The 14380-nt window shown below is 44.1% G+C and overlaps 1 protein-coding gene across 1 annotated transcript in view; it reads left to right on the top strand.

The window, feature by feature from the left end:
- Positions 1 to 963: 963 nt before the first annotated feature.
- The window catches only part of LOC145393509 (arrestin homolog), a 217683-nt gene continuing 204266 nt past the window's right edge, over positions 964 to 14380 (top strand). The window contains exon 1 of the mRNA XM_080267642.1: positions 964 to 1008. Coding sequence (XP_080123768.1) covers positions 992 to 1008 — 17 coding nt within the window. The 5' untranslated portion in view covers positions 964 to 991. The remainder of the gene's footprint in view (positions 1009 to 14380) is intronic.

The following is a 14380-nucleotide window of genomic DNA, read 5'->3' as shown; positions in this document are numbered from 1 at the left end:
CACACACACACACACACACACACACACACACACACACACACACACACACACACACACCTGGGGAATGACAGGTGCTTGCATAATTACTGTTTGATCCTGGTAATTACTGTTTGACCCTGGTAAGTACTGTGCCCTTCGAATTACAGTTTGACCCTAGTAATTACTGTGACTGGTAATTACTGTGGCCCTGGTAATTAGTTTGACCCTGTTAATTACTATATGTCCCTGATAACTGTGACCTTAGTAATTACTACTTGACCCGGGTAATTACTGCATAACACCGGTAATTCCTTTTTCCTGTTTAATTATTGAAACTGATAATTACATTGACTTCCACATAAAATTGCTCTTCCACGTAGATCCGTTTGATTAAAGAAACTGATAGATTTGCCTGTACTTAACCCATTAGCTCCTAGGGTTCCTGTGGGAAGGATTGTGCTGGGAGAGTGCTAAGCGTACTGCCCTCCCCCTATCGGCTCATAGTCGCGAAGCTCATAGGCTCTGGGATTCCTTTCTGTATTAACGTTCGAAAATGCCCAGTCCTGTTCTATTCTGAGGTCACTGGGCTCAAATGGGTAAAATTCTTGTGGAAATATGTCTGGCTTTAATGTATGATAATTTCCCAGGATAATTTAGAGTAGATTATTCATGTACTCTGTCCCCAGGTGCCACTTCGTGAATAATTCCTCTTGAAAATATATGTCGATGGGAAAAGATGATGATGATGATGGTGGTGGTGATGGTGGTGGTGGTGGTGGTGGTGATGGTGGTGATGATGATGATGGTGGTGATGATGATAGTGATGATGATGATGATGATGATGGTGATGATGATGGTGGTGATGATGATGATGATGATGATAGTGGTGGTGGTGGTGGTGGTGGTGATGATGATGATGATGATGGTAGTGGTGATGATGGTGGTGATTGTAGATTATTCATGCTGGTTCTTTTTCTCCCTCAGGTGGCACTAAAGGAACCTGCCCCCCACCATGATGAACCACGCTAGGTGAGTACTCTTCGAGGAGGAGGGAGAGGAAGAGGAGGAGGTGGAGAAAAGAAAAAGAGGAGGAGGAGGAGGAGGAGAAAAGAAAAAGAGGAAGAGGAGGAGGAGAAGGGAAGGGGATGACAAGAAAGATGGGAATAATTAAGGTAGGGAAGAAAATGATGATGATAGGAGGAGGAGGGGAAAGAGAAAGTTACGTTAAGTGGAGATAATTTTGCCCCATGGTTAAGTCAAGGAGGGAAAAGGTTCTTGAGAGAGAGAGAGAGAGAGAGAGAGAGAGAGAGAGAGAGAGAGAAGGAGATAACGCAGATTAAAATGGATGGCATAGGTGAGAGAGACTTAAGGTGAGAGGAGGAGTGGTAGGCCAAGAAAGTGAGTGAAAGTGATAAAGGAATGTGTGAAAAAGCGAAGTGTGGAAGTTGATAAAGCTGAGGAGTTAATAAGCAATAGAGGTGTTTGCGTGAAGTACATACGGAGAAGACTTTTTCACAGTTTGCACTCTGTTACTAACTTGCTATACTCCTGTCGCTTTAACCTGGGCCAGATTTTCGTCCTGTTGCAGCAGATTACACGTAGCGCAGTGTAAGACAGTACCATAATATTCCTACATTTTTTTCATTGCACTTCTCCCTAACTGGTATTAATATTCTAGTGGTTATTTCTTGTTACAACTAGGCCTTATTATTCAAGATGAGGAGATTGCATTTATAGTCCAAGTTAGAATAAGAAGAGTATATATAGTTGACAGAATAACTATATGATATGTGTGCACTAGGATATATGGTAATAATAGGTGTAAAAAAAAATGTGCAGAGGATAATTTCTTTAATATGGAGCCAGGATTCCGAAGACTTGAAAGCTGTGTAGCCTAATTGTGATGCCTATTTTACCTGGGCATGCTGTTTGTAGTTCTCCTGTTTCATGCTGTCTCATTGTTTCTGGATCTGTTTCGTCCGGATTACGAAAACCCCGGGCCCCAGCGCTTCTGACGGGACGGTGATGGGTTGGAGCATGACCGAACTGATGGATAGATTGGTGTTTATTGCTAACGTAATACCGGTAAGGGACGAGCAACTGGTCGATCTTACCTTAAATGTCCGGACTGGGTAGCCTAGCCCCGGACCTCTACGCTACTGATGGGTTAGTGGATGCATGAATGAATAAATGAGTGAATGAATGAATGGATAGGCAGAGAGTGCAGAGGGATAGACAGACCCCCAATTTCTTACATTTATTACGCTCTTGATGATAGTAAGGGTTATTTGGCTTCTCTACTTCGCTACAAAATGCTCTATGGAATGTGGCATGCAGACTAACTACATCTAATGCCCACAGCTTCCTCAATACCGTCACAAGTAAGAGGCTCGCTGGCATCTTCCCACACTGGTTTTTAATAGCTTGTCCATCAGTGCTCTTCTACAGATATGCCTCAGCGTCAGTCCTGCCTCCTTTATTATTACACATAGATATCTTTTTGTTAGTAAGTAAAACCGATGAACTGAAATTGATGTCTTAATTTAATATCAGAATTATAGAAAGTTAGGATCATATAAGTGGCGAGGAGGCTTCGTAGCAACTCTTATTTAGCTATTTATTTTGCATGTTGAGTTAATTAATTCTTTTACATATTGACTTAGCTTCCATCCGTAACATACAGAGGGGTATTAAGGTGTATTGTTCAGATTAAATCGCTTAGGAAGAGGTATTGCGAAATCTCCCAAAATCACTCCTATGACCCAGGGATCAGATCCAAATTCAATTGTTTATTGTATGTTATTTATACCAATTAAGTATCGTCATAAAATCCATCAATGGTACAAAGGATACTGAGGTGTAATGTGTAGCATAAATCGCAAAGGAAGAGGTGTTACGACAAAAAGCCACTCGATCCATGAACCCAGATCCAGTAAAAATGAACCTCCACCCCAACCACTGCATTGCTGTTTATATTTTTTATGGATTATTTTCCCAGTTAAATCCACAGTACCAGGATTATTAAATTATTATTCTGATCGGCTCCCTTTGTGCGTAGCCCCGAATTATACCTGAATTATTAAAGTTGTACCGCCACGCGACAACAAATTCCACGATAAATAATTGGAGTTCTGAATCAGCTTTTTTTTTTTTTTTTTTTTTTGGGGGGCTGGGGTAGATGGGGGTGGGGGAGGAGCAGGGTACAGTTTGGGATGCCTTGTGCATTTGTTTTATTATTTAGTTATTATTATTATTATTATTATTATTATTATTACGTGCTAGTTGATGTAGGACAAATGTATGGAATAATAATCACCATCATCACTTTCACCATATCATCATCATCATCATCATCATCATCTCATTGTTGTAAAGAAGGTACGGTATATTGGAGATTTTGGAAGGTAAGGAACATAACAGAATGTCTGTTGAGTAATGAACAGGGTGGGTTTAAGGAGTGACAGGTGTGGGTCAGGTATCTACAGCAAGACAGATAGTGGAGATAACAAACGATAAGTTTTAGTATTTATTTATGGATCTGAAAAAAAGCATATGGCAAAATAAATGGAGAAAGATTATGGAGGCTTTACTTTTGTTTGGCGTGCATGGAAAACTGCTGACCGTTGTAAAGAGTTTTTTTTTTTTTTTTTTCCTATGATGGTAGAGTAACACGGGTAGATGTGTGAGTAGATTATATGAGTTTTGAGAGATTAAAACTCGAGCTGGGGATAAAGATGAGCGAGGGTGGTAATCAATGGTGAAGGGTGACTGAGGTCGGATGTATGCTTGTGATTCCGTATTGGTTGCTGATACTGGACGAGATCTTTGCAAGTTGAGGCAGTGTGTTGTGAATACCGGTGACAGTAAACGTAGAGAAGAGTAAAATGAATGCTGCTGAGAAAGGTAACCCTCAGAGTGACATGCTGGTAAGTAGGAGAGACCTGAAATGGGAGAGAGTGTAAGAATCTCTGTGCTTTAACATAAAAGAGAGGTAAATGCCCAAAGGCAGTGGAGAGAAGAGTGGCCCACGAAAAAAAAAAAAAAAAGTTGCTGATGGTATGCAGGCCTTGATATGAAGCAGTGCTCTGAGTGTGGAGGTTGTAAGAGGATTGCATGAAGGTGCTAGTGGCCACTTGTCACAGATGGGAATTAGATTGTGGTGTAACATGAGTGCGAGAGGCCAAGAGTGAGAGCAGTGAAAAAGGGATTTCTGCGGAGAGTGCGTGTAGTGTGCCGACTTGGTAGCCAGAAACTGTGATTGGCGAAAGAGTGGGGTGTAAAGATGGTATGATAATATGGAATAAAATGGACGCAGATAAGATTGTAATTGTTTTGTACCCAACCTCATTTGAACAGGAACCCGGTTGAAGTTGCCATTCTTCTAAAGTCCACTGTTCTCTCTGGGATAGGGAGGGATGAATTTTTCGAACTGGAGGTTATATACAGCCATAATAAATCATTTCAGTACTATAAGCTCTTCCTAAGATAAATAAATCGTCGGGTAGTAGCAAATATAAATAAAAAATGACATCTTCATTGTAGGGTTTATACCATGGGAGAAAGCCTGTCTAACTTGCCAGCACTAGACGATTTTATTCATCATTGGAAAGCCTACTGAAAGCTGATAGTTAAGGGTAGACTTCTTGTTCTTTTCCATCATATGATTTTTTCCCCCGATGGCGTTGATACACTTGATAACTAATGGGCTTTGTTGATTTAAACGATGGTGATGGATGGTGAAAGCGGTGGTACGGATGGCAAAGATGGCAAGGATTTCTTCCGGTATTATTAACGATATCGATACCATCTTTCCACATACAAAGGACAGTGCAGTGAACTCTGGAAGGTAATGAAACAAACAGAAATTCCAATTACCCGAGCCATTTGTAGATATCACACAGTGTTCGTTCATTACTACTCACGTTCTGTGTTACCGCCCCAGTGCGTTGCCATTGGTCCTCTCACGCCCCGCCCACCTCTTCCCTGATTGGCCATTTCTCCAGCGGTTAACTGAAAACGCGATATCGAGTCATGGTGCCATTTATTTTACAACTTTCAAAAAGGCAATTTCCGCATAGCACACGGCCAGACTCGATTCATTTTCGTTTCGGTACGGCGCCGTTTTGTTCGATAAATTAAACTTAATTGTGTGTTAGGAGCGTATTTCTTTTTTAATTGCTTTGTTTATGTGGTGTCGTTATTCTTTCCCGCAGTCCTGTTGTTGAAGTTAAATATCCTCTCCGTTTCTCTTGTTTTGGGGTGTTGTTATTAAGTCTCCATCTATTACATAGGTGGAGACTTTTGTTATTGCTGGCTTATTATTATTCCAGCTTCAGAGTCTCGCAGCGATTCCAGGAGAACCAGAGGCTGTGGAAGGAAACTGAAGGGCCAAAGTTATTTGTCCTGGCATGGGCCATTGCTGATAGAAAACAAACAGACAAGTCCTTTACGTGCAGTGGCAGAGTCATATCAGTTTTATGAGTGAAGGAGATAAGGTGGTCATGTCTACTGGAGATTTCAGCGGGACTTCAGCAGGTAACCTGAAAATGAAACTTGGCGGACTGCTTCCTAAGAGCTTATTTCGTTTAAAAAATATAATCCAAATCTCCCCAATGGGATCAGGGTCATTGTAAGAAACGGTAGGTGGAGATTAGTGACTGTCCACAGGGCAGTTACAGAGTTCTAGTTATTATTCCTACCTCAGAGTCTCGCAACAATTCCAGGAGAACTGGCGACTGCGCAAGGAATCTGAAGGGCCCAGGTTATGTGTTTTCGCCTGAGCCATTGCTGATAGGGAAAAAATCCAAATCCTTTATGCGCAGTGGAAGGGCGTGTCAGAAAGAGTCATATCAGGATTACGTTGTGAACGAAATAAGGTAGTCGTAACTACTGGAGATTTCAATACCACCTGCATAAGGAATCTGAATGGCCCAAGTTATGTGTCTTGATATGGGCCATTGCTGATAGGAAAAAAATCCAGATCTCCCCAATGGGGTCAAAGTCACTGCAAGAAACAGTAGATGGAGAATAGTGACTATCTGCAGGACAGTAACAGAGTTCTAGTTAGTCTCCACCTATTACGTAGGCAGAGACTTGTTTTTGCTGGTATTATTATTATTCCGGCCACAAAGATTCACGACGATTCCAGGGGAACCGGAGGCTGTGGATGGAATCTGAAGGACCCAGGTTATGTGTCCTGGCATAGGCCATTGCTGATTGAAAAAAAGTTCCAAATTATTTACGTGCAGTGGCAGAAAGTCTTATCAGTATTATAGGTGAAGGAGATAAGGTGGTCATGTCTAATGGAGATTTCAGCGGGACCTGAGCAAGTATTCTGAAAGTGAAACTTGGCAGACCGATTCTTACGAGTTTATTTCGTTTTATTAAAAATAAATTCGGAATCTCCCCAATGGGGTCAAGGTCTTTCTAAAAAACTGTAGGTGGAGACTAGTGATTGTCCACAGGATAGTTACAGAGCTCATTATTATTTTAGTTTCCCATAATTAAGTACTCGACTCCTTTCTATTCATACATACTCCCTTCTCTTCCCCTCCCCTGCCATGTCTTCTTGGTTTCGTTTACTCCCTTCCGTCTCCCTTATTTTCCCTTCCCTTCATTATTTTAATTCCTTTTGAACTGGTTACTCGGTGTATTTCCATTCATACTTCATCCCTTCCCCTTCCCTCTCCCCTTCTCCTTCTCCTTCCCCTTCCCGCTCCCCTTCCCCTTCCCCTTCCCCATTCCCGCTGTCTTCTTACCCCAGCCCACCATCCCCTCCCCTTTTCTTCCCTCTCCACCTCTCCCTTCTGCTCCCTCCCACACCGCCTCTCCCCTCTCTCCTTCACCCTCCACCTCCCTTCTCCCCTTCCCTCCACCTGCCCTCTGCTCTCTCCCATTTCACCTGTCCCCCCTCTCCCTTCCTCTTCACCTCTTCCCTTCTCATCCCTCCATCTACCCTCTCTGTTCCCTTTTTCTCCACCTATCCCCTTTTTTCCCCTTTCTTTCCGGCTCACCTCCTCCCTTTTCACTTCCCCTTCCCTCCTGTCCTCCCTTGTAACCCCTCTTTGGCTCCTTTGCCTCCCTCTCCAGCACTGCCCCCCCCCCTCCTCTTCTACTCTTGCCTCCTCCCCAGCATTTGTCCCTCTCCCCTGCTATCTCTACCCTTTCCATCTACCCCTGCTCGTCTCCTCCCTTCCCCTCCCTTTCCCACCCTAACTCTATCCCCCTGCACTTTTCCCCTTCCCCTACCCTCCACACCTTTGCCTCCTCCCCTCCTTCCTTCCCCTTCCCTTCTCCCCTTCTCCTTCTCTCCCCATCCTTTCAGTATCCATGTCTCTTCATCCCCACCCTTGTCAAATCTCTCTCTCTCTCTCTCTCTCTCTCTCTCTCTCTCTCTCTCTCTCTCTCTCTCTCTCTCTCTCTCTCTCTCTCTCTCTCTCTCTCTCTCTCACACACACACACACACACACACACACACACACACACACACACACACACACACACACACACACACACACACACACACACACACACACACACACACACAACCACTCCACCCCGTACCTCGCCTCACGTCCCCTCCTTTCTCCCCACCTTCCTCCTCCCACCCCCTCATCAAAGCCGTACATTGGATACCCTTGAAGCCTGGTCACCGCTGCCCTTAGCCCGACTGAATGAGGTACAGTATATGCCGTGGCCAGAGAAATATTGATGGGTAAATATACTTCTCTCGTGTCGTATTTCCTTCCTTCTTGATATTTAGTCTTTCTGACTGGTTCTCTTGCGTCATATTTCCTTCCTTCTTGATATTTATTCTTTGCGTCTGGTTCTCTCGTGTCTTTTTTCTTTTCCTTCTTGTTTGGTGACGCCTTTTTTGTATTTTATTTTTGCTACCTTCGTACGATTGTATTTAGTTTAGGGGAGAGTTTTGGAACAGGTGAGCGGGTATTATGGTTTACAGGACGAGAGAGAGAGAGAGGAGTAATCCATATAAAGTTTAATTGATTGTTTATATCCAGTGGTATGTATCTATTCTCTCTGACGTTGAGTGAAACATAATACCCGTTGCCTGGGAAGTACAGTGCTATACCAGATGATACATATTTGTGAATCAACTTAAATATTATGAAAAAACGCACTTCTAAAGGTTTTGCCACCATAGTTTATTCCTTCATTATGAAAGTGATGAATGGATGTTGGAAGCCTCTGACACCATTAATCATTTATACACACAAAGAACCATATCATTATTAAAACAGGTATTGCGTTAGTAGAACAGAGAAGACTGCAGTAGGAAGCAACATCATAAACCAACATTCATCCATTGCAATAAACCTCAAAGATTGGCTTGTCCACACTGCAGCTACTGTAAGTGGAAATATGAACAGTATAAATGTTGTCTGCTTTACATGATATCTAAGTCAAAGAAATAGGCATCAGAGACTTGTATAAATCTTTGACTTGTATAATATATAAATCTCTGGCAAGGGGCAAGTGTCGGTAAGGGGACCACTGCCGCCATTTCCCTCCCTGCTTTCTCCTTCAACCCGTCACACGTCACCACCACCACCTCATACGTCACCCCCATCACCTGACACGTCACCACCACCTCCTCATCCATCACCACCATCGCCTTACACATCACATCACAGTATCACTTCATTATAGGAAGGTAATTGAGTAGTACTTTTCTTGGTGGATTTTATTTGAGGGTCATAAAGATAGATAATTCAAAATTTCAGCCATATCATTCAATAAATTCATTGTATTCGTTTAGGTTTGCATGGTATGCCATCTGTAAAGAGACCCATCCAGGCGAATGTTTGTAAACACAGCTTGGCCATATTGATGTCTGCCTGTAAATGCGTGAGTGGGAGGTGGGATGGCTACGTGTTCATAAAATGTACAAATCAACATGTGCGAAGTTGTAGTAAATTACATACATAGGAGTGTATATATATATATATATATATATATATATATATATATATATATATATATATATATGATACGAAATTAATGTTCAGGGGCAATTCATCCTTGAAATCTGCAGTTTGTAGCTGGGTTCATGCAGATGACAGTACGCAGTGATCCTTCCAATTTTACGCTGATGAGTTCACCCCACTAGTCGATTTCATTCAGTCTGTGAGGACTCGCACGCTACGACCGAGCGATGTTTACTCATGTTAAGTTTGGAAATGAGCGGCCCGGCCCGACCCAACCCCGACCGTCACGCTGAGCAGAAGCTAGTAACATAACTCGTATGTGAAGTAGAGTTGAAATTCTTTCTGCATATGTTACATTCATTCTGATAATTTTGTTACCAACTAAAAACTCACCCAAACACGCGTAGGAACCCCATGGATTCTCGAGTTTTAGTGTTCGGCTGTAATTTGCTATCGCCTCAAGTATGGATTTGATTTAAAAAGGATTTTCCGTCGTAACACTGTGTATTTGGCATCAGCTGTAGCAATTAAATATCAGAGATACCATCTATAATTTTATATTATAATAACATGGCGCTCGTTCGCTCGTCACGCGTTCACAAAGCCCACTTTATTGGTAGTGAAAGAATTCCTGAATCGTCCCTTTAGAAATGTATCGCTCAGGATGAATAATACCGTCTCAATGCAGCAAAACTGCAATAAATTCGTCATCGGACTGAAAATGTTAAAGTATCAATTCACTAAACGTTTTGTAAAATTTTGCACTGGTTACTTGAAATAGATATGAATTGTGTCTCTCCCGCATTGCCACTGCTTCAACTCAGCCTTCCCTTTCCCTGCATTATATCGGTGCTACCTGCATTTTCCCTCTTCACCTGTACATCCTCACCTCCTCCTTCCCACCTCTCACTTTCCTTACTAAATTTCCATGGCATCTCTCTCTCTCTCTCTCTCTCTCTCTCTCTCTCTCTCTCTCTCTCTCTCTCTCTCTCTCTCTCTCTCTCTCTCTCTCTCTCTCTCTCTCTCTCTCTCTCTCGTTTATTTTACGTACGGAAACATTTATTCTTCCCTCCCATTAAGTCTTCCTCCAACTCACCCTTCTTCCTCCTTTCCTACCCTGCCTCTCTCTGTTCCATCCTTCTCTGTTTCCTTCCAACCCTTCCTTCTTCCCTCCTTCATTCCCACCCTTTTCTCCTTTCTCATTCCTCCTCCCTTCCATCCACCCATTGACCCTCCTTCCTTTCTCCTTCCCCCACTCCCCCACCAAGTTAACCTCCCTCCTTTCTCCCTCCCTCCTTTCTCCCTCCCTCCTTTCTCCCTCCTTCCTCCCACCTTCCTCCTTTCTTACTCCATCTTCCCTCCATTCTCACTCCTCCTTCCCTCCTTTCACACATTTCCTCCCTCCTTTCTCCCTCCTCCCTCCATCCTTCTCACTCCTTCCTCCCTTCTTTCCCTCCTCCTTCCCCCCTCCTTTCTCCCTCCTTCCCCCTCTCCTTTCTCCCTCCTTCCTCCCTCCTTTCACACTTTTCCTCCCTCCTTTCTCCCTCTTCCCTCAGTCCTTTCTCCCTCCTCCCTCAGTCCTTTCTCCCTCCTTCCTCCCTTCTTTCTCACATCTTCCTTCCTTCTTTCTCACTCCTCCCACCCTCCTTTCCCACATCTTCCTCCCTCCTTTCTCACTTCTTCCTCCCTCCTCTCTCACATCTTCCTCCCTCCTTTCTCACTCCTCCCACCCTCCTCTCTCACATCTTCCTCCCTCCTTTCTCACTTCTTCCTCAATCCATTCTCACTCCTCCCTCCCACCTTTCCTCCTCCCTCCTCCCTCCATTTTCTCTCCAGCTAAGTAATTAAAAGTTTCTCCCAGATCTCTCACTCATCCCTGACCCTCACTTTCTCTTTCTTTATTATCTCTCTTTCTCATTACTTCTCTCACTTCCCTTAGTTCTGGCTCTGTCTTCATAATTTTCCCACGTGCTGTAATTCTCTCTCTCTCTCTCTCTCTCTCTCTCTCTCTCCCCCTCCCCCTCCCATACGTATCTTTTACCCCTTCGTCACTCCATTCGCCTCCTCCCCTACGTCTTTTCTCCCTCCCCCACATATTTCCTTCTCCCACACCGTCTCTTCCTCCCTAACAAATCCTTTCCCCCACCCCCTCACCTCTTCCCCCTCCACCACACCTCCTCCCCTTCCACCACACCCTCCCCCCTTTTCCCACACCTCTCCCCTCCCCACTACTTCCCCCAAATTTCCTCCCCTCCGCCACCCTTGCCCCTTCTCACATCCTTTTCCCCCTTCCGCCGCATCTTCTTCCCCTCCATAACTCCTTCCTCTCACCCACACCTCCCCCTCTCCCACACCTACTCCCCCCTCCCACACGTACTTCCCTCTCCCACTTATCCTCCCCCATATCTCCTCTCCTTCCCCATGATCTCGTCTCCCTACCCCAGAAAACCGCTCCCTCTCTCAGCTTCCTTACAACTCTCTTCCATAACCCTGTCCGTCTTATACTTTACCTGCCCCTCCTTCCTCCCTCCCACTCCTCCTTCCTTCTTCCCTTCTTCCTCCCTCATCTTTCCCTTCTACCTCCCTCCCTTCTCCCCACACCCACGACCTTGACCTTTCCCACAAACTTTTTCTCTCCCTCCTTCACTCCACTTTCTCCCCCCAAACACTCCTCCCACATCCCCCACCCCCATCCTCTTCTCCCATTCCTCCCCCCCCCCTGTCCTCCTCTCCCATTCTCCCCATCCTCTTCTCCCATTCTCCCCGACAATCCTACTCTCTCATTTTCCCCCCATCCTCCTCTCCTATCCTCCCCCCATCCTCCTCTCCCATTTTCATCCCATCCTCCTCTCCCGTTCTCCCCCCGTCCTCCTCTCCCATTCTCCCCCCATCCTCCTCTCCCATTCTCCCCTCGTCTTCCTCTCCCCCTCACCCCACAACACTCATTTCACTTCAGTATTCCCCCTCCTACATACCCTTACCCTCTCATGGTGTCTTCTTCCCCAGTATTTCATCCCAGCTAATTCCAGACGATTTTATTCAGCTGAGAATGAATCATGGGAGCTTGAATGTTGACCGGTACCGACAGATGGAAAATAATGGTTGATTCTGATTACCTTATTACATTTGTTTATTTTATTCAGCTTAGAGAAGAGAACTTTACCGACGGGGCGAACCAAGGCTGTACTGAACCACCCCACAAAGAAAAGAACCTTGTTATTGATAGGATGAACCAAGGCCGTAATGAACCACCCCACAAAGAGAAGAACCTTGTTACTGGTAGGGTGAACCGAGACTGTATTGAACCACCCCACAAAGAAAAGAACCTTGATAGAGTGAACCAAGGCTGTATTGAACCACTTCATAAAGAGCCTTGTTATTTGATAGGATGAATCAAGGCTGTACTGAACCACCCCTCATGAAAAGAACCGTGTTATTGGTAGGGTGAACCAAGGCCGTAATGAACCACCCCACAAAGAAAAGAACCTTGTTATTGATAGGGCGAACCGAGGCTGTATGTTCACCCCACAAAGAGAAGTAACTATCTCCTCACTGAATACCCTCGCTTGGAGACAAACACAAAAACAGAATACCACAAGACGTGCTCGTATCGAAGGGGTTAAAATAGATAAAAAGGCAGGGAGTAGAGTGAAAATGTCCAGAGATAATACCAGGACTAAGCAAAAGCCTGTGCAAGGAAAGGAAAGTATCTAAAAGTCAAAGTTCACACAGTCTTCAAAGTACTCCCATTTCCCAGCCTCGGAGCCCTGTAAGTCTTGATAGGGGTAATAGTGAACTGGAAGGCGTATTCTAGCTGGCTCTGGAGATTGCGTAACGCCTCATCTTTAGCGATTTATTCTGTGTATTGTACCTCAGCGTCCTCTTTCATGTTAGTGATGCGAATATTTTTGAGTATACGAGACAGTGTTAATAATGATAAATCGCTAAGGATAATGCAATGCGAAGCCTCCTATACGGTCAGAAAATACGGTCCTGGCTCATACTGTTTTTAATGTTACGTGATAATATGGAAGTTGGTAATTGCTTGAGAGAGAGAGAGAGAGAGAGAGAGAGAGATTACCGATTTGCATCCTAGACTTGAGTTGAAATGGAAAAAGATCTCGAGTTTCTTGCTTTTCCATTGGCTGATACTGGAGAGAGAGAGAGAGAGAGAGAGAGAGAGAGAGAGAGAGAGAGAGAGAGAGAGAGAGAAGGGGGGGGGATACTGCTCTCTGATGGGGTAAAATTGATTAGGAATAGGTAATGCTTCCTATAAATGGCTTCTGTTGATGGGAAAAATGAGGATTGCTGATTGGCCGAAATGGAAGTTGTCGAGTGTGTGTGTGTGTGTGTGTGTGTGTGTGTGTGTGTGTGTGTGTGTGTGTGTGTGTTTGGCGAGAGGAAAAAAGGGACTGGTGAAATTTTATTGGTTAAGAGGTGGAATAGCTTGTTTAGTGTCTTTTCCAGTATGGGATAGGTAGATAGATAGATAGATGGAGAGAGAGAGAGTAGAGAGAAGAAAAGCATCATCATAGAAAGTAAAGAAAATAAAGCAAAAGTAATGATAAAGGAAGTGGGAAAATTAGTAGGAAAATGAATATTACGGAAAGAGAAAAGGATGATAAAGAAAGGATGAAGGAAATAAATAAAGAAAAGAGAAATTTAGATACAAAATAGGAGACAGAAGTGAGAGAAGGGAAGAGACAGATTAGAGAAAGAGTGGGGAAAGTGGTGGGGAGAGAAAGAGCGAAATTTGAGAGAGGGGAAGATAAAAATAGGGAAATGGGAAGGAGCACAGGGAGTGAAATACCCGCGTCAGCCAATTAGTCTAAGGGCCGAATATTTGCCTCTGCCCAGCGACGTTGGTTCCTGGAATTTCCCCTGTGTTCTCAGAATAAATCGCCTTTGTTCTTGCCTTATCGTGAACCCTTCCACCAAGTTTGGTTTAAAAGGGATAAAAACTACACAAGTTGACCTTACATGTGACCCTGACCTTCGACCTGTTCTATAAAATAATTGTTAAGTTCCAAATCGGATCGAAGCAGCTTTCTTTCTTTCTGTCTTTCTTCTTTTACCACCTCTGACAGATTAATTTCAAAATTGTTTCACTTCGTTCATGCCTTAACCTCAACCTGTCCACCACGTTTGGTTTGAATCTAATTGAAACTGTCAGAGTTGATATTGCTAGGCGAGAATTTGATCAAGCCCCGTGAATTTGACCTTTGACCTGTTAACAAAACCATTAGGTCATTCTCTTGGCCGACCCTCATCGCTTCCACCTGTGATGGTTGAAATCGGAGGAAAGGTGTTTATTTTTGTGTACACACACACACACACACACACACACACACACACACACACACACACACACACACACACACACACACACACACACACACACACACACACACACACACACACACACACACACACACACACACACACACACACACACA

Source organism: Coenobita brevimanus, chromosome 24, assembly GCF_032717465.1.
Source record: "Coenobita brevimanus isolate Jiangsu-jjx chromosome 24, ASM3271746v2, whole genome shotgun sequence".
In the NCBI taxonomy this organism is placed as follows: Eukaryota; Metazoa; Arthropoda; class Malacostraca; order Decapoda; family Coenobitidae; genus Coenobita; species Coenobita brevimanus.
This window is presented reverse-complemented; position numbering and strand designations above follow the sequence as displayed.